Here is a 25,747-nt window from a genome sequence, read left to right on the forward strand (position 1 = left end):
TTCACCGCGATGAGATATCGCGGCCATTTCTAAGGATTGAATCGTTTACGCTACGCACCTCCTGTATTAATGCCGGTTATCGCGCGGCAGATGTTTCTCGATTTGTTTCAATCGATCCCATCCCAGGGGCTCGCCCCCTCTCTAAATAAATTTTGCGGAACGCGTGACAAAGTATGGTAGATTATGTCCCTGGAAGTTGGCGCGAAGTTTCTCGGTGCCCTCGGGCAAACAAACCCCGAACACACTTGCCGACCCCGTCGATAGAGAAAATGTATCTTCGCCGAGGAGCTTAATAATGGAATAGTGTCACTCGAGGCACTTGCGACGCACTATTCTTCCAAAAAATCAGACAGTGATCGATATTTCTCGATATTTTATAAACGAGTCAACTTACGTATCAGACAATGTAGAAATTCGTATTTGGCGAAGTTGTCTTTTCGAGGAAAAATTGAGGACTCAGAGACGTAGTCCATAGAGGAGACAAGCCCTTCACCGCAGTACAATCGCTCGTTCCATTTGATAGGACAGCGTCTCACGGACTGACTTCCAAGTTCAAGTTTCCGTGTTACAAAGGAACTGTGCGCGAAACCCACTACTCGAGAAACTCCGCTCGCTTACACACCGCGCGGTGTGTTCCTTCGAGGTGTAAAGCGTGTAGAGAGACTACGTACGTGACCGAAGTTCCTGCGAACGCGACATGGAAGCATCGCAATGCATACGGTCATTCGAAGCCGGGACTGGCTGCATTCGTATGCATAGGTTCGCGCGAAAATAGCGTATCGCCTCGTATATCGCTGTTGCAGAAACGGAAGACGTATTATGATTCCGCGTGGATGTATCTGGACGAATTAGAATACGGGACAGACGCGCCGTGAATATTCGACAGCTCGCGAGACGTTCGAATATTTTATCCCACACCACACACACTTCCCGTTTAGGTTGCGCGAAATTCAGCAATTTATCTTATTCAATGATACGGTAAAGCCTTTATCTAAGTAAACCGACACCGTAGGATTTAAGAAAAACAGTGCAAAGCGTAAACATTCTGCGTAAACCGGGCAGGTACATCGGTGTAAAACCACTAATCCAATTAGAAAACTTCTTTATTTTTCATTATTCTTTTATGGGACTTTATTTGTGGCATTTTTTTTTTATTGAAATGGCACAGAACACGATATAATTTCTGGATAAAGGAACTTCGTGGAAGAAATTCGTCTAGTTTAAAATATTATACTGTGAGTTGTATAACCTTTTTCTAGGATTGCAAAATCGTTCCGTCGATTTTTTGGTGTAGAAGGGTTCCGAGAGTAATGGAGGTATAAAACAATTCGCAATTTCGCAATTCGAGGTGAAAATACGGCTGAGCGAGTGCGCAAGTATATGGCAGTTCCTTGCGGTGCAGCAAGTGGAATCAGTATATAACTTGACAGACGACACAGCTGGGAGGTGGAGTCTGCAGAGCCAGCTGGCTCGGCGCTCGCTAAGCTAATTATTATAATTCCCACGACAACGATCGTGCATTAAAAACTAATATCCCTGATGGGAGCTCAAAATTAATCATCGCGTAGCTGGACGTATCCAGTGACCCACTGAGACCTCGGACACGGTCCAGAAATAAGTAACTTCTCGAAAGGCCATCGGTCTCCGTGATGACCGGCCTGGTTTGCGAGTTACATATACATAGACTACGGAGACACAAGCACAAGCACACGCACTCGCGCACATGCACACGTGCGGGAACTAGGAACTCGTAGATTGAAATGCGGAAAGTTTGTTAATCTGGAGGAGAGACCTTTTTCGCGGTGAATAACCAGTGGAACCGGTGCCCGTGGATCAATTGTCGCTCGGAAGTCGAAATTGACAAAATCAATCAAGCATTTCATTCTTCTTCCCGTCACGTCGGCTCGAATTTTCCCCGAAAAAAATATATACCGCTTGACGATCAAATTTCTCGGAGCGAAATTCGATAAAGTTCGACCAACGGGGGGTAATTTGCGCGCCGGGGGGACGAGGGGTGGAGGGCGAGGGGGACGGGGGGACTTGAAAGAAAAGTTTTGTTTTCACGTGCCGCGTGTTTCCCGCGCGCTTGTTTATTTCGTTTCCATTCGGCTATGAATTGCGTCAATACGCTCGGGCGTCAACGGATCTATGTATATTTCCATCGGCTCGTATCATAGCTGAATGACAATGGCGACAGGGGGAAAAAGAGCAAGAATATGGCACGTGACGGCATCGGCGACATGCCCCGGCGAAATTAAAATTCTTTCGTTGGAGAGTCGTAAAAGTGTACGCTAATTTCCGGGGACGATCGTGCGCCGTGTCGCGAGATAACGATCGCGATAACCGATTACAGTCCTGAATTATGAACGAAGTTTTAAACTGCCCCGCCTTCATTGGCAAACGCAATTAATTAACGGGAAAACCGGCCGCCTATGAATTATTCGACCTCCACCCCCCCACGACGGACTACGGCTCGTGCAACTAACGCCTCCGCGAGTCAGAAGGTCCGTTGACAATCGGTATCCGCATCCTTCGCAAGACAAATGTCCCCGTTGAAATACGCAGAAAATCGTCCGGTCTAATGCGACTCATCTTTCCGGCGAACGCCGGGCGACGGACGACGACGACGACGAAAAACATAATAAATTGTCCGCGTCGAAAGCGACGATCCCATAAAAGAACCGCCTCTCCTCTGACACTGGCAGCACAGAATGGCTGACAGATCGTTATGACGGTGCATTCAATTACCCCACATTCTGGCGAAACGCAGCGTTCCATTATTCGAGCGCAAAGCGGCTGAATTAGTAGCTTTGAACGCGCTTCGCTTGCGTCCTCAGCTAATTCATTTCGCTCGCTTGCATCGACAAAAAATTCGTGTGTCCAATAAATAGAAGCTATTATCGCCGAACAATGCTTCCGGAATCCGGAATCTCTACCGAGATCCGAAACGCTCAATAATTGCAGTATTTCTTATCCCAGGATTGTCCTGTCCAATTTAATGAATTCGTAAATCTGACTTATCACTCATCCAGCCGGGGAATTAAATCCTAGATGCACACCAAGGGAACTTCCCAATAAAAAGTTCGTTTCTCGAGGTGTACATTAAGTATTATATTCAGGATACTCAAACCTCCAATTATTTTTGAGTAATCAGAAATAAATTCCTGAAGTCTCTGAAGAGAAATTTGGTATCAAAGTTTTTAAAAATTATCGTGCGTTGTGTGTGGAAAGGGTCGTTTCTGGTGAGAACTATAGTTGCCCGAGGTGACCCAGAAAACTAGCGGCGTTGGCAGAAGCCATTTCCAGCCGTGGAATTAATTCGGCAGGGCGATTAACGAAAACGATTCTCGTGCAACTCCGATAGAAACAGGTTACAGGCTTTTCTGGTAGTGCGAGATCGCGTAATCGAAGCTCCGCGAGCTCGAGTTTGCATGGTTAGGCTGATACAAGTGGATCCAAGGCATGCAAGCCATCGGAAGTCAAAGCGAACTTGCGTCCGGGCACGTGACTCGTTCTTTCCACCCCTGAATCGTACGGGCGAAAACTTCTCCTTGGCCCCAACCCACGGTAACCACTCGTTTCGGTTTGTTCCCTTCGTTCATTCGTTCCACGTTCTCAGTTATCTGAGTAATACCTCTCCTGAGCTACTTCGTCTCTCCCTCCCTCTCTCTCTTTCTTTGTGGTTCACCTGCGCACGCTTTTCCCACTCTGATCCTGGTTCGAACCACCGGTAATGGAGCGCGGTATTTTTCTTCGACGCTGGTAATTACGGGCGTGTTCACTCGCTCTCTCTTTCTCTCTCTCTCTCTCGTGCGCGGGTATATTTTATTTCGGGTAGATCGATCCGTACGCCGGTATCTGTCACCGCTGCCGGCCCGGCTGATTTTCTGTCATCGCGCGGAGCCCTCCCGCCGACCATTAGTCTTCTTTTCGATAAATGGAAGGGCTGATGCATCAACGAGGTGTCAGTTTCCCGTCCCCACCAAACCTTGTTGCGTTCGATTGATTTTTCAAACGGAAAACGCCCCAGTTAATCAAAGTGCTCATCTTCGACGAGCGTCTAATTTTCTTACAGTTCTAGCAACGTCTATGCTATTATGGACTCTGAAAGAACCAAAGAACTTGACAGTGAAAAGCGTCCAATTTTGCTTCTAGTTCTAATAGCCTTCGAGCGGTTGTTGATTTCCCTGCGTCCAATTGATTCCTACAAATGGGAAACGCCCCGAAAGAGTCGGATATAGCTCGTAGTCGACAAGCGTCTAATTTTCTTACATATCTAACAGTGCCCGAGCGGTTATAGATTCCCGATTTTTCCCCGGCGAACGTAACCGAGAGCGAGGGCTAATTGAATATTAATTTTGCACGGCAGCAGAGCGGAAGTCGCATTTAATCTCGCGAAGTAGTATCATTTATAAGAGCAATCTAGATCACCGATGGGCCGGCTATCCGAGAGAAAATCGGAAACCGATGAGCCCGTGTACGTAGGCGAGAAAAAGGGGAACGCGGGAAAAGAGATTACGCGGCGACCCGTGCGTCGGACAGCCCGTAGATTTTCATTTTTTAATTAATACGCCTCGCACAATGGTACAGGCACAAGAAAAAGGTCGATAAGGCCGGCTAACGAGCTGCCAACGTCTAATCCAACTTCGCCTCGAAAACTGTCGGGGCACTTGCAGGACGTGTAATGAGTTCTGGACGCCTCGACCAAGAAAAATCTCGATATTAATAGCTTTTGCCTTTGAGTCGTTGGAAAACGCAGAGGCTGCCCCCGGCCAGCATTGTCGATGAAACAGAGGATGTTATTGTCGCGTCTCTTCGGACTATATCATAGTCCGAACTTTGATTATATTATACATAGTGGTCTACATCTACTAGGCGACGCTGTTGCTCTATGCGTTGCACACATTTGTCTCTAGAACATGTTCACTGATATATCTGTGGTTGCAAGGAAAAACGCCGCGTGTCACAATTTCAAAAAATTTGTGTTCATGCATTCATTGAGCTTTATAGTATAGGAATTACGCATTTACCAGAAAAAAGTCATGAAAACAAATTCGAAAGGTTCGAAACAAAGGTTCAAAACATAAGTGCAACTTAACCGATGTCCTATGTCAAAGCATTAGTGATCAAAACTTTAAACGGCGATATCTCGAAAGTGAAAGTATATGTGACATGGGGCGTTCTTCCTGACGACCACAGATACATCACGCGAAAATTACTTTCTAAAGGTTAAACGAAGAATTGCGTCAACGCATAATATTTCCCAGAGATCATTACACGTAATTTGATTTTACACAGCATCGATGAATGACGATTTAATAATAAAAGAAAAAATCTGTGCAATCTTACCCAACGAGAGCAACCCTTAACCGAACCCCTCTACACGTAAAATTCATCGATTATAGTAGCCGAAACAATTTCGCAGCACGCGTCGAAAGTGGAGATTCATTTTTGCGATGCTCCACGGGGTGCTAGTTAGGCCGGGCAATCTTCATTCATTATTTAGCCTATCTGTCGGAGATTGGGAAGGAGCACGGAGTCTCTTTGATGTCTGGCGGCAGCCACCGATTATTGAATCAATTATTGAACGGCACTCTCTTTCGTCCTGCGTCTCTTTTTCGCCCTTCAATCTCGCTCTCGTCGAAGCCATCCCCCCCTCCCCACCCTCTTTTCATAGCCCATGTCTTCGTCGTACTAGCTTGGAGAAGATTTATTCTGTACAGGAGGAAATTGCTCGGCCGGACAGTCACGGAGAACCGATTCCACGAAAGGTCAGGCGAAGTCCAGGTTAAGGTCCACCCGCGTGTATAAGGCTGCCGCTATTATCGTCGTATAATGTACGCCAATTACCCCCGAGGAGGAAGAGTACGCGGAAATAGGGGCCTAACTGTCGGTACGTGCTCATTTCCCCGAGACCTTAACGACAAACCGTGCTGGTTTTCGGCAAAAAAAAGGAAACATCTATACGTGGCGGCAAAATAATTACCATAGGGATCTCCACGCCTCGTTCCAGGATCGGGTGTAATGGTGGTTCGGGATCTGGTGGGGCCGTGCTTCCGGTTAAGATAATGAACTTTATTTCCAATAGACATCCGTGGTATAAAAACGAAAGGTACTACCAGTAACGTGCGCGTGAGTCAGGGTAATAATACTGAAACGGAGAGTCGCTCAGCACTGGCTCTTATTCTTCTTGCTTTCCTTGATGGAGATGACGTAACGTTGAGCGACGTTCAACGGCGGGGAGTAGCCGTCCGCGTAGGTTGCATCTTCGAAGAGGACTTCGTACTCTTCGGTGGCGGTGGTAGGCAGCTGGTTCACCACGGCCTTGTAGAAACAGGTCGTTTGAGGGTACAGCGCCATCACGATGGACCCTTTCGGGAAGAGGGCGTGGGGATCGGTCTCTGGGTTGGCCCTCATCAATGGTAGAGGCACCACTCTTCTTCTGGACAGAGTGTGCCTGTCTTTTTGCTCCTCGTCAATGTCGTCTACTTCGTACTTGTTCGTGGTCGGATTGAACTGGACTACCTCCGCCAGGATCCAGTTCTCCTCTTCCTCGGAGCCCTTCACCAGGGCTGCCACCATGTCGCCCATCTTCGCAATGTACGTTGGCTCTGCAGCAATTGCTCCGCAAAGGGGTGGCGGTTTTGCACCCGGTGTCTTCCCCACGTACAGGGGCAGGGTCTGAGCGGTGCTCGACAGCATCTTCATCAAGGCACCCCTTCTAATCGTCTCTTTGTTACCCGCGTTACGAGCCTGTATTCGTCGCTCGTTCCTGATCGCGCGGATTTCATTGATCTTCCCCAACGCCTTCCGCAGGATCTCCTCCTCCTGCTGCGCATCGCCCACCGCCGCGCTGTACAAGTTCTTCAGCTTCTGCTGGTAGTAGGGGGATACCTTGTCCTCCGGTGTCACCTTGTCGTAGGTCTTGATGATGTTGTTCAAATTGTGCTCCGACCGAACCCGCTGCGACTCGATCTCGTGCACCAGCTGATACAGGTTCTTCAGACGTTCCTGGATCTGGCTCGCCGCGGCGTCCGCCGTGAACGGCATCTTGACGGTGACGCTTGATTAGGCTGGTTCCTCTTCGTGGCTGATAGCCTTCGCTACGTTTTCATCCCTTCCTCGTGTCTCCAGGTGTATTTTCTATGGATAGAAATGCGTCGGGCTCTTAAATTACTGCATCAGGATAAAATGCTTTACTACATTAGGATCAAGTGGATAGGGTGTTCCGAGTAGATCAATTGCAATTTATTCAAATTCTCGAATATATATTTCACATTCCTAAATGTTTAAATTCAAAGAAAATGGTCAACAGAAAAATGTAAACACGAAATTTTTGTTCGCGCGCGCGAGTTGATAAGTTACAACTTATTACTATTTCCAGGACTAAAATGAAAAGCTCCATCGCTAGCATAAAATAAGTAGCGTGCCCCGAGTATATTGTCTACATGCTTTAAATCAAGATCAAAATTGATTTCAATGTTCCAATGATTCAACGTTCAAATATTCTGAAAACTTTATCACCTCGAAAGGAACGAGTACCCAAAAGAAAAGTGAGAAAAAAAATTATCGTCTGCCGCCAGATTTGAACGCACGACCCACAGAGTCACAGTCGAAAACTAAACATGCACAGCCACAAGGAACTATGTTATTGTAATGTCGTAAATCTAGTAAAAAGTATATGGTCTCCCGTATAAAATCACATGACAACATTGTTGTTTAGCGTTTGTGTACGAGTCTAGTCGAGGTTTACACGTGACCACAAATAACCGTAGAGAACGAACGACCACCAGCGGGCGTAAGTGGCACGAAACCGGTTCACAAACGAGGTCCCGGATCAATAAAATCATGTTCGCGAGAGAAGACGTATCAAAGTGCTTTGGAAACGGAACATACCTCATTCTGTACAGACGAAATCGGGCTCCAATTCGTCGACGATGACCATTCAATGCTCACCTTTCTAACACGAAGTTACAGGCGGCACTAAACCATCTCAACGTCGTGCAATCGACTGTGCATGCGATTCTGCGCCATACTACTTCTCCCACTACCGCGTCATGAAACAGCCAGCGTCAAGGCGATGCTGCCATCTGCTGGCAAACGCTTCAACTAACTCTGCCGCAATAGTTTTGTCCATCGCAATGCTAATCCTTTAACCCCTTATTGTTAACAGAATAATCGGTCTGCGACGATCAATAAATTTGACAGTGTCGGGCAAATTTTATTTTAAATCATAAATAAACGTGTGATTTTAATTGCAAATAATAACTAAAAGTTTTATTCAATATGTGTATTTATTATTTCTTATTTGCAAGTAAAAGATTATTTATTATTTGGACTGAGGTGGAAATCAATTAAATAGTTTTTGGTCTTCTCTTATTTCTCGTATTTTGTATTTGTATACAATGAACACGTGGCGAAATGAATAACGTGATTACCCGTATGTATAATATTTACGTAGACAAAACTATTTTTTTTGTACCAATTTGCTTGGGTCTGTCGCACGTGTTGTCCATCTGTCGAGCTGATCCGTGCGTGTTTTTTTTCTGCTATAGCAACCTTTTCATTTCAGGTATACCGCCAGTGGTCGGGCTCGTCCGGAGGGCGGATTAATGAATGAAAATACAATTTAATTTATGATTTGCTAATACAAATAATAATTGCAAATTATACATATTTGTAAATAACCATTAACTTTATTATTTTAAATAAATTCATTTAGACTTGCTCAAATAATAGATAATTATTTTTGCGTTTTATTTGAATATCCAAATAACAAATAACTTGTTATTTAAATAATTATTTATTTAAATAAATTGATTTATTGCCCAACACTGAAGTTTGAGAAATCCTTATACTTTAAGCTTTGGAAAGTTATACTTACGTTCCCGATGTAATAAGGTATAGATATAAAATTAAACAAGAAATGGGGATTTCCGGGGATTTCAATCTTTTGGTGTGTATCTTTATACCACAAAATTATGCAAAGAAAAAGACGAAAATAATCTTACCTGCAAGTTGAACTCGTACAATATGTTAACGTACAAAGTCAATGGAGAAGCGTAGTCTAAGCGGATTTGTATTGTAGCAACACATCGTTGCAAAAGGGGTGTCATCGTAAAGGGGCACCAAAAAAACGTGGAAACGGATCCTAACAATGCTGCAGCTCTTTGAAGTTGCAACTCCGCCAGAGAAATTGCAATATTTTTGCATATTTCACGTAGACTCGCTTTGAAACCGTCCTACACCGACTTTACACCGTCTACTTTTCATATAGAGAGGGGCTGTTTTACTCAGGGGGCGCAGAGCGCGAGTTCTTTGAAATCGTAGACTGATAAGTTTCTGCAATAATCTGCTCAGAGCTCACGCTGCCGGGGAACACTTTAATCGCTCTAAAAAAAAGGTATTACCATCCTGTTAAGTCTCCTGACACTTTCGTGAGAGCTTAGTTTGCCTCGAATAATAGTTTATCGGATAGAATAGATTGACTACTAGACTGCAAATCTTGATGGAAAATAAAATTTGTCCATGTCAGTTGTGAGAAACAGAACTTAACTGAAAGTGGAGTTCCTGTTAGAATCATTTGAATAAGTATAAAGAAAAAATGAATAAAATTCGCGCAATCTTAACCGATTCTGGTAAAGTTGCGTTTACATCGAGTGTTCGAAAGTTTCGTCTATGCAGCGTGACGTTTTATTCGATCGGTCGACGACGATATTTTACAGTTAATAAAACATTTGGATCCGACAGGCACGGCGAGCCATCGGAACTCGTGAAATGAAAATAATGGGGGTCGGGGGCTTTGCTGTTCGTCCGACCATGGTAATGAACGGAATCACGATTGGACGGGGGTCGAAGGCAACGGACCCGCTCTCGCTTGGTAATCCAGCGCCGCCGCGCCGCGGAACGAAGCGGAGCGGAGTGGAGCGGAGATGTCGATAGCCGGCGCGAAGAATAATCAATTCGTTGGTAAATTACACGGCACGGACACCCGTGGTTGCGGCGACTCGTATAAATCACCGAGCGCGGAAAAGCTCTCTATCGTTCTTGTTAGGTGCCGGATGATGTACCGCCTCACCTCGAGTCCGATCGTACATCAGAGGTGCCGTGCATCATCGCCTAACAGCCGAGCCACGCTGGGTTGCATCGGTCGGTGCATCGCGCAAAACGGCACCGATAGGCGACGTGAAATGCCGTAACGCGACCCGGCCACCATATCCCGGAGAGAGAGAATCCCATGGACGCGGTGAAGCATCGCCGAGCCGCGTTCCACCGTGCACGCACCATAAACGTACATAAGCGCGAACCGGGCCCCGGCTTTCTTACGAACTCCGTGACCTATTCGCAATGAGATGCGTGTCACGCGTGCCACCGGCGCGTACGTGGCCATCGCACACGCGCGCCAGCATGGAATCGCAGCCGATTCAACCTGTTCCCAAGCGAACAATGCTACAGTCTCGATATGCACGGATCGCCGGCATTCTTATTTCACCAAAGTTCAGCTTTCCAAGAGAATTCCCGCCGGCCGAGTTCGTTGCACTTTGCGCTAAATTGTCTGCACTAAATGGGCATCGGTAATGCACTTTAGACTCTCGATCGGTTCATTCGTTTGTCGATACTTGGACATTTTAGACGGACGATGGAATTCACGCTGCAGGTTGATTCCGTTTAGACTTTTTGCTGAAAGAACGTGCTCTTTCATTAGTTTCGATTTTTCATTTAAGTTGTGCTCTTTCATTAGACAGTCGAGGATAATTGTATATAGACTGCCTGGTAGTCTTTACTGTGTGTGGCTTTCATACAGTGTTAGGTTCAAATGCTTTCTTCATACTTTCTGGCAAATCGCTAAAATCATGTAGACAAATAAATAGGTACTGGAATCTTATTTGCAATGAAAAATGAAATTAGTCTTGTGATTTTTTGGCCAACTCAAAGCAATAAGAATGGATCGAAATTTCAACAACGCTTTTGAAAATCGTACAAGGAAATGTAATATATAAAAATTTGCAAGAACGGTTTACATTAAAATACGAAGGACAATTGTGTCCTTTAAGCCGCGTTTTATTTAGCAACGATTCTCCGTAACGTCTGTTGGTCGATACCTGTACTCCAGATGAATATCGCGAGCAGACAGAACCCGGGCGATGTGAATGGCATTGTACGCGCTTCTACCCCGGGGCCCGACATCTCCTTACGCCTCGTTAGACGCCTTGTTTCGCGCCTCGAAAACGCACGTACGAGTGTACGTAATATCGCGGATTGTGACTGCTAAGCTCGTCGCCTTCCGTAATACGTTTTAATGGCCCATTCTGGGCCTCGCCCGGCTGTCGCGCGAAAAGGATTTGATTTTCATACCGGCGGCGTCCTGCGACTACTTCACGGACGAAACGAACCACGAGAATTTCGATGAAGCGGTCGCCAACGAATTTCACCCATTCTATCGTCCCTACAATCCATATTATTAACGTACCAGCTTCGATAATCACTGTTCTTTCCCTTAAAACAAGTCACGAAACATATTGAACGCCTACTAGTAAAGGTGTACGTGTAAAGTTTCAATTTTCTCAACAATTTCCACAATTAACCCCTTGAAAATTACACATTTCTTCCGACCTAGAATAATTCCATTCTATGTATATGATTTTTTTTAAAAACAGTTGAGTACTGTAAGGAGCTGTTGACCTTCTTTCGTTTTCCAAAAACTTTTTCGAGCCAGATTTAAGATTCGCGGTACAGTCATTAAGGGAGTACCACACGAGCCACTTTGCAAGGTATCTGCGATCGTATTCATTGCAATGTTGCAGGGTATGCACGGTGGTCCGCCCATTAGAACAATATTTTATGCCTAATTGATGCAAAGTAAGCCGTAAGAACGTCTCGCTGATTTGAATTGTTAATCGGCCGTAGTGCGCGCGGCCCATTGATGTCTAATTATCATGTACACCGCGATTCAATGGCATTACACGGAGGAACTATGAATCATATTACGAGACAAATGAATTTCTCAGTATTATATGCAAAACCGAGAGCGGCGGGGCAGGGTTGTTATCAGCTTGGATGTTGCAAGGGAAAACGATTCGCCGAGGCCTCGTGTACCGGTGGAACGGTCAATAATTATCCTGCCACTGTGCGGTAATAAATCAATGCTTAGAAAACGAAATGACAGGGGCGATGGTCGTTGATAATACACGTGTATGTACGAATGTACGCTAATTGCACGTGCCGCGGAGATGTATGTATACGACGAGGCCCGCGAGATTAGACGTGCCCTCCCGGTGTACAGAATTCAAGACGGTGTGCGCGTCCGTGTCTCTTGTGCAACGCACAGTGTTGCAATAAACATTGTAAACGTTAATGCTGCGGGAACCGACAGACGCAACAGAACGAACGGCTGCATCAAAGAGGCCCCGCTAAATTTCGCAGATTGTCGATTGTTGCGATCCTCGTTGAACGGGACCCGCGTTGCAAAGGATACACGACGGATTACAAGAGTACCATTTAATATCTCATGGGAAACAGCTGTGCTCAAGAAAAGATATGTTATTCTTACATTGAGAGGCAACCATCGACGACTTTGCTTACCGCTAATCAGTTTCATTATTCCACATGGTGTCATGTTTGAAACTTGCTTGTACGTTCATCCATCATTCGTAGTTTAGACCTAGTTGTTAGTTTTGTTGTCTTCTATAACATTCTTGTGGGTAACGAAGCAAAGCTGTAACATTGTTAGAATATTATCGAAGCTGTGATTATTTTCGTGCAGGTGGAGGTATTAGACTGTGCAGAATCTCTGGTATACAGCTTGTTATACACAATTAATATTAATGCACTTTTTCCTGTCCTTCAATTGATTAAATACAATTACTTTCGCAACGAGACCTCCATTACACTCTGCTTTGATTAACCATCTCGTAGAAGACGTGACAAAATAGATGGTAAAATGAAATAGAAAGGGTCTAGTGCCTCGCGTGAACCAACGTCAAACAATCGATCCGCAAACTCGATTTCCACCTAACGTCCGCGTTCCGCGACTTAACGACCTGTTGCAGCCGTTAATCCGGCGTGGCGGATGCAGTATGAAACGATGATTGAAACAAATCCCTGGCGAGTCGCAGAATAGAACTGTCAAACGCAGGGTACGTTGTTGCCGTCTGCCGTATCGGTGACTATGCCTAGCAGTAGGGCAGGAAGAACGAAATCGCGGGGAATCCAGCTCGTAAATCTGGCACGGCGGCCGTCGCGTCGTTTCGATCGGTGGAATCGACGCGAGGCGTCGTGATCGTCGTGTTTTCTCTTTTGTTTTGCGATCGGGGTCGTTTGTCAAACACCGAGAGCCGAGAGCAGGCGAGAGAGCTTTCCGCGATCAGCGTGCTATACGTGTAAAAGGTCAGAAAATTAGCATTCGAAGCAGCACGATTCTCCCCCCTCGTTATCTCCGATCTAGCGAAACGGATTTTCGACGAGAAACCGTTCGCCGATGTGAAATTAATAATGCTCGCGAGCGCACGCTAACACGTTGTAAGAACACGCCGAGTACATTTGTTCCGGTGGAGTATTAAGAAGTCACTGGAAAATTGAATTCGCGAGGCTGAAATCTCGTCGGCGAAGGATCTGAGCACATGTCTGTTTTTCTTCGGGTTATCGAGTCTTTCATCGGCTAGACGTTAGAAAACGGACGCGTGTATCTGGAATAAGTCGGCGGTTGTCCGCGTGCTGTCTGAGATCGAGCAAATTACCATTCGCGATATCGGCCCGTATTATCGTCCGTCTGGAATATCTTACTCCCGATCCGGCGCGATTCGTTGCGCAATAAACGGAGGCGCGATCAAAACGGAGCAAGCGAGCGCGCGCGCGCGCGTGCCGAGCCGAGCGGATTTATATTTTTATCGGGGAATATAGCGGAGAATAGTTCACCGCTCAGAATCGAGACAGTCCCTTCGTGCAAAGCGATTCCGTTTCGTCGTCGCGCAGTCGAGCTTATAGAGATCGAGAGACGCGAATGAAATTAAACTGATTTTTCCGTGTCTTTCGCCGTGCGAAGAAAGAGCCAGAATTATCATAAACGTATCCCGACTTTCAGACCTTCATCCGCGCCACCTTCATTCCCTCTCAACCAGCGTAAAGGACACTGTGGAGCAGGAAGCACGTTCCAAATGAAATATTTCCTTTTATGCAATCCGGCACACGTGCCCCGATAAGATAAAAGCAGAGGTTTATCATATCCGAGAGTGCGCCGGGGCGGTAGCAGAAAGAAAAACGAGATGGAATCGCCCGTGACAAGGATTCCCAGGATTCTGGTGACGTTTGATTTACGATAAGGACCGCACGAAGGTGTGACTCGCCAGGATACGTCCTTTATTCGTCACCGAGACGTCTGAGGTTTCTCGGAGAAACAGGCATTAGCACGATTGGATCGATTTTGTCCCAACGTCAATGCTGACTGATGATCAATTTTTGGAGGGACCACCGGGGAAATGATTTGTCTTCGTCACTCGAACAATGGCGCTCGCAAAAGTGTCTTTATACAAGGACGAAATTTGTTTGATTCAAGTTGCTCGATTCAATTCGCGATTTTTCTATTGTCCAGATATCTCAATTATCTTGGAAGTTCTTCTCGTCGTGCATCGGAATCGATATCCGAGCGTTACACGTGTATTTGGTGCGTCAGGGGGTCCGCGACGGGGGTTGGCCAGCCGCAGCGACTCGTATTTACGCAAGGGAGTTTCTACGAAAGGCATTATCGAATTTCCAGGGTAGCCATCGCGTCGGTTCGTTATTATTTCAGCAAACAGTGGGCAGGTGAGTCGGGGCGAGCGAGTCGATAGCGAAAACCGCCGCCGCGCGGCTTTTACCTTCGAATGTGATAGCCCGCGTCAATCCCTTCGGAGCTTATAAATATTGGGGGTAATGTAATGGGGGGAAAAGTAGCGAGGTGATCGCGCAAATGAGAATTTCAGACTTCAATTTATGCGGCGACTCGACTCCGGCGTTCTCGTTTTATTTCTTTCATTTACAGACACACCGCGCGACGTGCCGTCTGTGTACACGCGGTACGCGTTCGCGTGCAAACGGATATATGCCCCTCTCCAGACAGTTCATTAAGGCCGTCCGAATGGCGCGGATTTTAATTTAATTCGCTGAATGGAGTGTCCGCGGAGGCTCTATTCTTCTTAAATTTCAAACAACGCGGTGGCGCGGCGCGTGACTTCGCCCGGCGGAAGATGAACAAACGCGAAAACGCGATACATTAGGGAAGCGAGATTATTTCGGTCGAGACGGCACGATTTAGCTCCATTTAAATAATTAAAGTGCTTTTCCCCGAGTCGGCCGATGCCGCCCACCTACTCCGCAGATTGACACCGGGGCCACTAGGGGGGGGGGGGAAAGAAGGGAAAGAGGAGCCTCTGTACGTGTCCGTCCGAAACGTCCGGGGGCGGCGACAGGCGAAGAGGGTCGAAAAGAGAGGGGTCGAAACGGCAGTCAGGCTGACAGGTTCGGTCTAGCGAAAGGTCGGCAAGTGTATTAATAATAAATGCAAACGGCTAACATCGATTTACCTCTCTGTCTCCCTCTACCCACGACCAGAAACCAATGGATATCTCACCCCTTTCGAAATCCGGCTTCTCGAACCGAATAGAGCATCGTCGTCCACCCCCTTTATTTAGCCGCTCGTTTCGCTTGCTTACACACCAGGATCGAGGCTGTCGCGCTTGTCTGCCAGTCAGCCCTATCGAGACACCGGGAAAGACCTCGAGACATCGAACTACAAATTGGTACGATCCCCTCGTCACGTTGAACCCGCTCGCTCTATCATCCCGGCGTTGTAAGCTTTTCCGTGGATCCGATGTTAAACCTAGGCTCGGCCGACAATCAGGGTCGATCCGCGATACCTTGGCCCCCTTGGTTTGCTTTAATCATTCAGACACGACCCTGTTAAAAGCCTGCTCGCACTGGGGTGGTGTCCTCCAGCGTTCTAAATGCTTTCCAATTTCGCTCCTCGAGGTTCAAGGGTGCTCCAAAAATACACGGCTTTCGCGTGTTCTCCACCGGAGATCGTCTGATCCTAATCGATTTTAGAAAATAGGGTCAGTATAATGAGGAATGAAATTTTATAAGACATTTTAAAATTGATTATTGTTCGATTGAATATATTGGAACACGAATACGAACGATACATTGTTTCATTTTTCGGGGTGATGGTTCCTCTCTCAGTCTCGCGGGAGATGAAACCGTGTTTCTAGGGAGGTGACTGCAGGTGCCACACGTCAAAGAAAATGCGGCCCGGATTTCTTTACCTAAATAACTCTGTCGAAGACGATAAAAGGAGCGGGCGAGCTGAGAAAGGCGACACAGTACGGTACACGGGTACGCCGGCTTTATCTGCGGTCAGATGCACTTTCGCCGGGTCGTTCTCTTTTTCTGCAAAGAGGGGCTTAACGGGTTCGATATGCCGTGGCCTGGGTTCTCTCGCATGCTCCGTGGATAAGAGAGGAGATTCTGTATCTCGCGCGGAAAAGACGACGGTAGAGGACTCGGGGGCGGAAGGGGGTTGCAGTGTTCCGTCGATTAAACAAGACAGAAGAGAGAGAGAGACGATCGAAAAAATTCTCGAGTACACGCGGATCTCATCTTCCTAACTAAGATCACCGTTCTCCACTTAGCGGAGGATTTATACGAGCCAAGTTGAAATCGAATCCCGAACCGATGGCAATGGAACTTTAAATTCGCGGCTTCCGGTTATAAATGGTCGTAGCCGTGGAAACTTACGTACTTTTCCGGAATCGGGAACGATCGATGGAAGTAGTTACCCGGAGATACGTTCCGACGAAACAAAGCGGAGGAGGCTGCCCCGTCGGAAAACTCGGCCCGGAAATCTCGGGGCGAGTTAACGATGTTCATCGAACTTACGAAAACACCAACCTGAAAGCAAAAGAGAGCGGAGAATTGCCCTGTTTGTTTCATAATCTTATATTTTAAAGAAATACATGAAATTCAGTATAGCATTGTTTGCAGAGAAAAAGCGATAAATTGAGAAGCAAAGAGGGACAACTGCTTAAAAATTGGATTGCTGCTAAGAGCGTAGCGGATGAGTCGTTGCAAGTGAATAGCGAGTGGAATAGTGCCTATAGCGGAAAGATAGTTTCGCAAGTGCGGGTACAAGGAGCGCGTATAACGAAAAACACGAAAACTCGGGTTCCCGGCGAACGCGAGATAAATAGCATTGTAAACCGGCAGCGTACGAGTATGCGCTGCTCGTTTACAGGAATTCCTGGAGTCATATATATGTACCTTAGCGGTGCCTCCTAAGCGACGTGCCGATCGTCGATCGAGGGTATCGATAAGTCGATCGATGCCGTATGCCACCCCGAAGGGGAGAGAGGAGAGAGAGAGAGGGAGGATCCTGGGTGAGAAAAGGAGAAGAAAAGGGGACGAGGACGATCGGGAAGATCTTGAGACTGGAGACGGAAGAGGAGGAACGGAGAACGATAGAATTAGATAGTAAAGTTGGTCGAGAAAACCGTGGCAAAATGAGCCGGGGTGCGGGGGAAGGGGCGGTCGAAAGGAAGCGCCGTTGGTATTGAGATGCCCGTATGCAAAGCGGAGGCACTCGCTCTTCTGTAACGAGCCACGACACGGTAATAAGAAAGCGAAAGGGTCCCGCATGCACTGCGAGCGCATGTTAATTACCGACAATTACAAACCCAATAAATACGGTATTTATGACTCCCCACCTAGGTGCCTGACGCGGCCTCCTTCGCCACGCACACCTACCTGCATGATGTACGCACCGGGTCGCGCGCACCTACGACAGGAACGCTACTCTCTTCGGCCTCAGCCGTCGCCAGGGCCGTAACATCTGCCCGATTTCTGTGGCCACCGGCTATTGTTACGTAATCACGTAATAATGTGTATTGATTTTGTTGAACAATGTAATTAGAGTTAATTACCGGCGCGATTATACGCCAGCATTCGGCAGGTAGACGGCAACCGTTGAATTTTCTTGTGCGTGTGCGTGTTCGATCAAGCCCTCGTTACCATTCGCTATGAATGCATACACGTCATCGATCAATACGTTCGTTATTATACAATAATATTGTTCTTCCGCTTTGGCGCGACTTTAATGAGCGTCTAGGTTCAAACGCAGTTATTCGCTCAGTCCGAGGATATTGTGATGGTTCGTGACATACTTACTGTTACTCCGACGCTTCCACTTCGTCTTGAGGTTCGTAGACAGGCTGCTTGTCGAGTTTTGTAGAACCGTATACCCTTTATCATTTCTAATTCACTTCGCTGTAAATATAAGAAATGCTCGAAACGTAGAAATAACCGAGTAACTAGAGTACTTCCCCAAAAATTCATTCTTTTTGACACTTCTCCATTATGCTAAAACGAGAAACTATGATCTGCAAACACAGAGATCTCGGTAGAATTTTGAGGAACTTCTTTCGAAATCTCTCGCTATCATTCAATACGTCCCTGACTGGAGGTGCGTACACACGTACGTTCAGGAGCTGGTACTCTTACGCCAGTTTTATGTTATGTAAATGACCACTGTGTCGTTCGACACAGTCAGCGCGCCGCCACGCTAGATATCTACCAATAACGCTTGCATTTTTCTATTAGAACGACGCGACGGGAGCCTGATTTTCTGTGACTTATAGGCGCGGTACCGATCGTACCACCCCGATATCCTACGACTCGCATTAAACCGGGACCGACGTGTGTAACCCATAGCATGCTTCTCCCCGTGAGACCAGGTCTCAAGAACAAGAACGGGAATCGGTGAACGTGGAGGTGCTAACGATCACCGTGATACGGTCTGATTTGCGCGCAATCGATTTGCCAGGCGCGCTAAAACCGCCTTTGCCTGCACCGCACCGGTGTTATTGCCACTCCTACTGTTACATCGACCTGTCCCTTAATCGCTGAACGATGTGTGAAGGCAGTGAACGCAGAAAAACCTGTCAACTTTTTTCGGCTTTCTAATTTTTAATCGTTTTTACCGATTTGTCACAGCTGACACTGCTTCTGGAAACGTAGTACTTTCCACGCGTCGATTATTGCGTCTTATCTTGTCGGGCCATTACGTTTCAGCTTCGAAGAGGTTTGAATATTCAAGTGTTTGTCTCCTTATCATATTGATTTGTTACGATCACTTTTATAATTTCCTTCGCCGTGATCACTAATGTTTCACTTGCAACGAATGCAGTCACATTCTCCTTGGTACAAAATTTTCTAGGTGGTCTGAGAGATCGTGTCTCACTCATCAAGGGGTAAATTTACGACGGATATTACGATTTAGAGACAGTACAAACAATAGTAGACAGTAGTTTGTCCTCTCGCCAGTTCCATTAAGAATTTCAATTTCAGACTTTATTCCTTTCCCGCTTAATTGAAACAGACTGTGCAGCTTCTTCTAAACCGCTTCTCCACCTGCCAGTTCGTTTAGCTATTAGAGAAAGACGAGGCCTGAACAGCGCGAGAACGCGTGCGCGTATTGTTACCGGGACCGGGCAGAAACCACTTGTCACAGCGTTAATTAATGACGACGCGTCAGCGAGACGCGAGGCGCGTTTCACCGACGCTCGTATCCACGGTTGTTCGGTGTACATTTCATTTGCTGCGATTGCGCCTGGTCGCGACGCCGCCGCTCGTCGATGTTTGAGACATAATTAGCTTAATCCGGCAGCCGATCGAGCTCAAAGAATAATTAGCCGAATGTAAATGCAGCGAGACATTGTCCGCGGCTAACAACGGGGTCCGAGGCGATTAGGCGAGCGTTCTCGCGACTGGCCAATTTGCGGGTCTGGTTCCTCTCTCGGTGCGGTGTCCGGACCGATGATGTATCAACGGAGATAGTCAGGGATCGGCGTAGTAGATGGCTCGAAACGCCGGAACGCACACAGAGCGTCCATATTTCGACGGGGCCGGCAGAGCCGCGAGACACAACTGGTTATGTATATGAAAGGCGAACGTGTGGTGTGGGTAACACATGTTACCTATTAACAGGTTGTCCCATTAAACGATTTGGCACCTCGTCGCGCGACCCCCATCTTCGGCGTGGACGATACCCGCTTGCACGCTGTCCAGGTTTATCTCGCGAATTTGAATACACCCGAGGCAAATAAAGGAGAGCGCGCCGCGGCGCATTCAATTATAATTGAGAGGTTGTCAACGCTACGATAACGTCGACTCCTCTGCGCTTTCCTGCGCGACGACACGTGTGAATCTCGTACGACATACGTCCGCACGGTGCCATCGGAGTCCGATCGTCGATTAAGAAAGGAACGGGGAACCGAGTGGCGACGGACACCGTTAAGGGAGATCTGAAAATCGTCCCCTCTCCACACGAATTTCTTTTTCGTTTTTACTTGCGGTTCCTGTTTAGGCAAAATAAAAGACCGACAACCGGGGAACGACGAGGATGTCGCTCGCGAGAAAACGCAATTAATCTCGATACAGCGTTTATTGAACGTCAGCGCCGGCAGTCCGGGGCGCGCGCGGTACGTGTTTATTTCTTAAGAGTAATTATCTGCTCGTCGTTAGGTGACTCGTAGAGATCGCAGATAAATATATTAAACGGCGAGAGAAGATACAGACTCGGTGCGCCTCTGCGTAATACGTTTCTCCCCCTCCTTCTGTCCCGGGAGCACGAGGTTCGGCACGATTATTAAATGGATAAAAAGCCGATGGGAACGGAAGAGAGTCTGGGAGGGGGTGGGCCGATCGTATTGAATTTCGTTTAGCCTCTGGACTGGATCGTCCGTTGCCGAGCCACCCTGTAGAAGGTAATATCGTGACTGTAATATAAGAGTCCGAGGCAACACGCGCGGCTATCTCGTGGTATCTTAAAACTCGAGTACCAAAACGTGTTCCTTTCCAAATAAAGGCCACGAAGCGAACGGCACCGAGATATGATAAAAATAACGAATGTTATTGCTAACTGCTAACGAGTCAAAGCACCGAGCGTGGGTATCCGCCGCGATAAAAACCTCCTTGCCCACGGAATTCATTTATTGTTCGTCTTTTTTCCAGCCCGTTCCCGAGACCGTCGCGTATCCTGCACTCTGCGCTCTTTTTCTCTCCTCCTCTCACTTTCTCTTTCCGTGTTCATCGCTGTCTCTCGCCCGGCATTTGCATTATCGCAAATTTCCGTTTCGCTGACGCCACTTGTCAATTAATGCCGTCCCCTGCTCGCATTCGGGGCCCCGCGCGAGCACCTGCGACGTTTATCCGATCGAGGGTGCACCGATTTATCGTGGATTTCGGAATTCTTGGCCCTCCCCGGACTCTCGACGGGATCGCCGTCCGGTCGATTACTACCAGGAATCGGGGCTCGATAAGTATCCGCTGCTACATAGTTGCCGGTAACCGGCTCGTATATTGATTAACCGGAATTAATACGGAAAGCCGGAGGTTGCCCGGCCGTTATTAAACTTATCGCGATCAAGTATCTTGCGGGACGCGCGCGCTCGATTTATGACGAGTATCAATTTGTCCGCGGGCCCAGGTTGCGCACGTTGTAATTATCAATTTCGGCGAGCCGCGCGCCGCGTTGTTTGCGTTCGCCGTGATGCAACACGGCATTGAAGCCATTTCACCCCTATTAAAGAATAATTAGCGTGGCCGCCCGCTTTGTGCAATATTCGCCCGACAGCGAATTACTCGCGCAACTTCGCGCAGGCACGTCGAGCATTCCTTCCGAATTAAACCGAGCTGCCAGAGCTCGCTCGCTGCCGCTTCACGGAGAGCAAACACGCGCCGTGTCGTCGGGTCTCAAATCGAAACCCTCCACGGGTGTCAATTATCGCCTCGTTAATGCGCGGTCTAAGCGCGCACACGCCTACATAAGCGGCCGCGTGTACACTCGGCACGCGCGCTTCACGTACCCGTGTGCTGCGCAGGTGCGTGCCCTAACCGCGACGAAGGTCGAGTCACTTCATGAATTTGGGAATAATAACCGGCTAGGATGCCGGTTTACGGCTGAACCGCAGGATAAACAGTCGCGGAACACTCGTGCTCGCGCGCACCTCTGTTTACACGCTGCGACCCCCCGTTATCTCGCTTCCCTCGCGCTAAAGCTACACGCGAGTCTCGTCGCGAGCCGTGCAATTCTCGCACACATGCACCCGGCTCGCGGTTCCACTGCTTGCGCAAACTGTACTTCTGCTCCGACGTCGCGGACCAACCGCCCTGCGGTACCCATCCCGGCAATTACACTCGACTTTCCATCGATCCGTGTCCCTCGAGATTACTCGTACTGTGTGCTGTTCACCAAGGCCACGATTCGCATTCCAATATCGCGGAAGTAAGAAAGCACGGGTCAGGAGACGCGAAGGTATCAATGCAACCACATTTCGTTCAGGACTATGCCTAGAAATGCAAGTACTAAAATTCTTTAGAAGCCATTTCCAAAGTGGCACTTTATAATACGCAAACTCGACAGTTTCTCCAGGATTCCGTAATTTCGTTCAGAGTTCGCAGGGGGTCGTACATCGATGCTGAAGGGTTATTCGTTTTCCGGTAGCCGGGTGGCAGGGGTAGCGACCCGCCCCTGAAAATGATTACCAATCTTAGTCGGTGTCGGGCGGACATTAGTAACCAATAGATCGGCCGGATGAAGAAGGCGCGCCGGGGTTAAATTAACTTCGGAGCGGAGGCAGTGGCGACACAGGGTCGAATGAAGCCGGGAAACCGAAACGGCTGAAGGGGCGTGCGGAGGTTGCAAGTAGGTATTAGCGGAGATTAATCGAACGGCAGGCCCTTACTCTACATCCACAGGTGCACGTAAGCCGATGGAACGGGTATCTCCGTAACTGGAACGAGGAGACGGGCCAGAGAGGGGGGCAAGATGGTTGGTAGTTAACGAGAAAGAGAGACCAAGAGAGAGAGAGAGAGAGAGAGAGAGAGAGAGAACACAGCGTGCTCGTGATTAGTTACATACTTAGTTACTTACCGAGGTACCAAAGTGGAAGATGTCGTCCTTTCCGGCTGGATTCAGCTACGGGTTGGATATCTACTCCACCGAGGGACCACTATCTCCCGTCTATCCGGACATATCCTCTTTTCCATCGGCCTTAACCTCAGCCCGTAGATCTTCCGGCTCGCGAATTACTACTGGAAATTAACTGTTACAGACAGGCCGGTTCACGGGAGATCTGCGTTAAGTTTATGAAGCGTAAAACAGAACGCCCAAGTATCGGCTGGTGAACGTATTAACGTCGATCTACAATCTACACTATATGGCACGGACCGTTGTATACACATGAATACATAGTGTAGATTGTAGATGGACCTTTAGACGTTATAGTGGGATCTTATTAATACGTCAATGATAAGCGATAACGGGAGATCAGTGCACCGAGAGAGAAGAGGGAGAGAGGGAGAACACTTGTCGAGTGAAATATCGCATTTACCGCGTGTCACGCCCGACGGGAATTTACGGTCGACGAATCAAGGTAGCCCATTCACACGGCGTCGCGTACCCGTCATTGTTGCCGGCACCTCGCTAATCTGTTATCCCCTATTTTATACGCGTTTCGCGAAACCGCGGGATTAGCGATCGCGAGAACGCGACTGCTCTCCCCGAGCTCTCGGCGCGCAAACCGAGGAGAGATATCGTTAAACACGCTGACTCGGCGGCTTTATATTCCTTGGCCGTTTTTGCAGGCATATTTGCCGGCCGCGAAATTACCCGCCGGAGAAGTTCATCCGAGCAGAACAAAGTCCGTTGGCGCGTTTATAGTTCACCCGCGTCAGTCGCCGATGAAATACGTACCGTTTTTCACTCGGCGGACACGCAGCCAGGTATGCCGGGTACCCGGGGTACCGGTCGGGCAGGGTAACTGTGGCTCGCAAGTCGGACCCGCACCGGTTCGGACGTTCGACCGAATCATTTTAATTTGTCGCTTATCAGCGTCGCGGCTCTCGCGAGGTAATCGGCTTTGAAATGAGATCGTTGTACGAGGATTTAGAGGATTCCCGGGCAGATGCAATCAAACGGAGTCCCGCGTACCCGCGCACGTTTACGACGCTGGCGAACTGCGTTTATGGCCGATTAAGGAGACGAGCCTGCTAATCGGACTGTTTCTCCATAGCTACAGGCACCGAGATGAAGCGCAATGCAACAATTCGACGACAACGCTGCAACGAAAACAGATAATTTCGACATTGTCGTAAAACGTACGCTGGCGAACAGTTCGTCCACTTCACGCAGGCTAGACTGAACGCAATCGCGACGAGGAAATTCTGAGGTGTTCCGCTTTCGTTCCAGGGTCCCTTAAGAGTCCGCGCATTGTTCATTTTACTCCGCGCTCCGGCTGATATCCCCGCGTTCCTTCCGCCTCGACGCGACGCCGCGCCGCGCCGCGCCGTTCTCCGGGCCAATCTGCTTTTTACGCGACGCGTAAACGAGCTGATGGAAGGAGAGAGGTAACGAGTCGTTTTCTTGTCGCGTGAAAAATGCGCCACTCGTAAAACGCTCGCTATTTTCTCTGTTTACACGTCGCCCATGAATTCCGTGCTTCTTAACTCATAAAACCGTAGCGACATTTTATTAACGCCGTGGATATATGTAACGAGCTTCGTTTAAATGCTCCACCTTTACCTCCCCTCTCCGCGTGCCCCGGGAACTCAGCTCGGAATTACGTGTTCGGCAAAGATTATTTATAAGCTGAACCGCACCTGACATCCAGGTCCGGAAATTATGAGCTTTCCGCCCGCTCGAAACATTGAAGTTTTCAGTGGATTCCAACGTTACAGTTTACCGCTTTTCCTTTTTGCACACCCCTATTTTCACACGACTCCAACCACCACGGTTTCAAATTTTTCCTCTCTAGAAATCCCTATTCTCATGAAATGAATGTGTATGCAGCTCCAGTTTTCTACAACGGATGCGTACAATTTTTATTTTGCATAGAGATCCGCAGTTCACCTACCAATGTGTAATGGACACGTCTAGAAATAAACGTACCTTTTTATGGAAATACTTCGGTGCTACGATTTGAGGGGAAATCACAGGAGACTAATTAGACAAATCGATGTCGCAATGAATTCAGCGTTTCCGATCTTGCATGCAAATCTATTTGGTGGCCAAACGGTGGTTAAACGGTAGGTGCCGGTAAAATCAATTTTTCCATCGGCACCAATGAAATCGTAATTTTATTAGCGGCGCGTAAATTCAAGCCTGGTTAAATCGTTCCCTCATCCGAGTTACATTCGAGTTGTATAGCCTAAAGGAAGGGGAGGGAGTTGGGGCAGAGCAGCGATTCATAGCTTTTTAATGTCGGGGCCAGCTGAGAGATAACAGCGGCGGGACGGGGACGGAAAGGGAAAAGAGAGCGAAATCGTCGGGCAAAAGGGGATCGGACGAAGAAGGGTGTGTATAGCCGAAGCACTCGAGGTGGGGAGGGGGGCAGCCGTGAATTCCATGCATTTAAAATGTTTCATTAGAAACCGTCTAATAAATATTGATCCCCTTTTTAACTCGGTTTAAAAGACCATTCGGCAAGTAAGGGGCTCCCGAGGCCCCCTTGGTCGCAGCGGACCGTACACGGGGCAGAGGGAGAGACGGACACGTTTCGAGCCGCGACCCGCTGACGGTACCTGCGCTTGTAACAAGATCTGATTTATATAGACACCGTCGAAAATTGGTTTCATCCCCGGACCATCTCCTGGGTGGCATCCGGGGGAGAGCCTCCGCGACGACACGCTCGTTTCGCCTACCATAAATACTCTCTTCTCCCTC

General features: G+C 47.9%; 2 protein-coding genes and 1 long non-coding RNA gene across 3 annotated transcripts in view; 1 reads left to right on the forward strand and 2 right to left on the reverse strand.

Moving 5' to 3' along the window:
• The window catches only part of LOC143207605 (uncharacterized), a 44,480-nt gene extending 39,150 nt beyond the window's left edge, over positions 1-5,330 (reverse strand). The window contains exon 1 of the long non-coding RNA XR_013008703.1: positions 395-5,330. This is a non-coding gene — a long non-coding RNA (uncharacterized LOC143207605). The remainder of the gene's footprint in view (positions 1-394) is intronic.
• Positions 1-25,747, forward strand: part of LOC143207601 (uncharacterized) — a 717,548-nt gene that overhangs the window by 466,412 nt on the left and 225,389 nt on the right. The window lies entirely within an intron of this gene.
• On the reverse strand, positions 6,055-7,050 carry Sgf29 (SAGA-associated factor 29). Its single transcript, XM_076421272.1, has one exon. The coding sequence runs from the start codon at positions 7,048-7,050 to the stop codon at positions 6,169-6,171; it is 882 nt and encodes a 293-aa protein (XP_076277387.1). The 3' UTR covers positions 6,055-6,168.

The sequence above is a fragment of the Lasioglossum baleicum genome, chromosome 3, assembly GCF_051020765.1.
Source record: "Lasioglossum baleicum chromosome 3, iyLasBale1, whole genome shotgun sequence".
Taxonomy (NCBI): domain Eukaryota; kingdom Metazoa; phylum Arthropoda; class Insecta; order Hymenoptera; family Halictidae; genus Lasioglossum; species Lasioglossum baleicum.

Coding starts and splice junctions, on each gene's coding strand:
- Sgf29 (XM_076421272.1), bottom strand. CDS start 7,050: ATGCCGTTCACGGCGGACGCCGCGGCGAGCCAGATCCAGGAACGTCTG.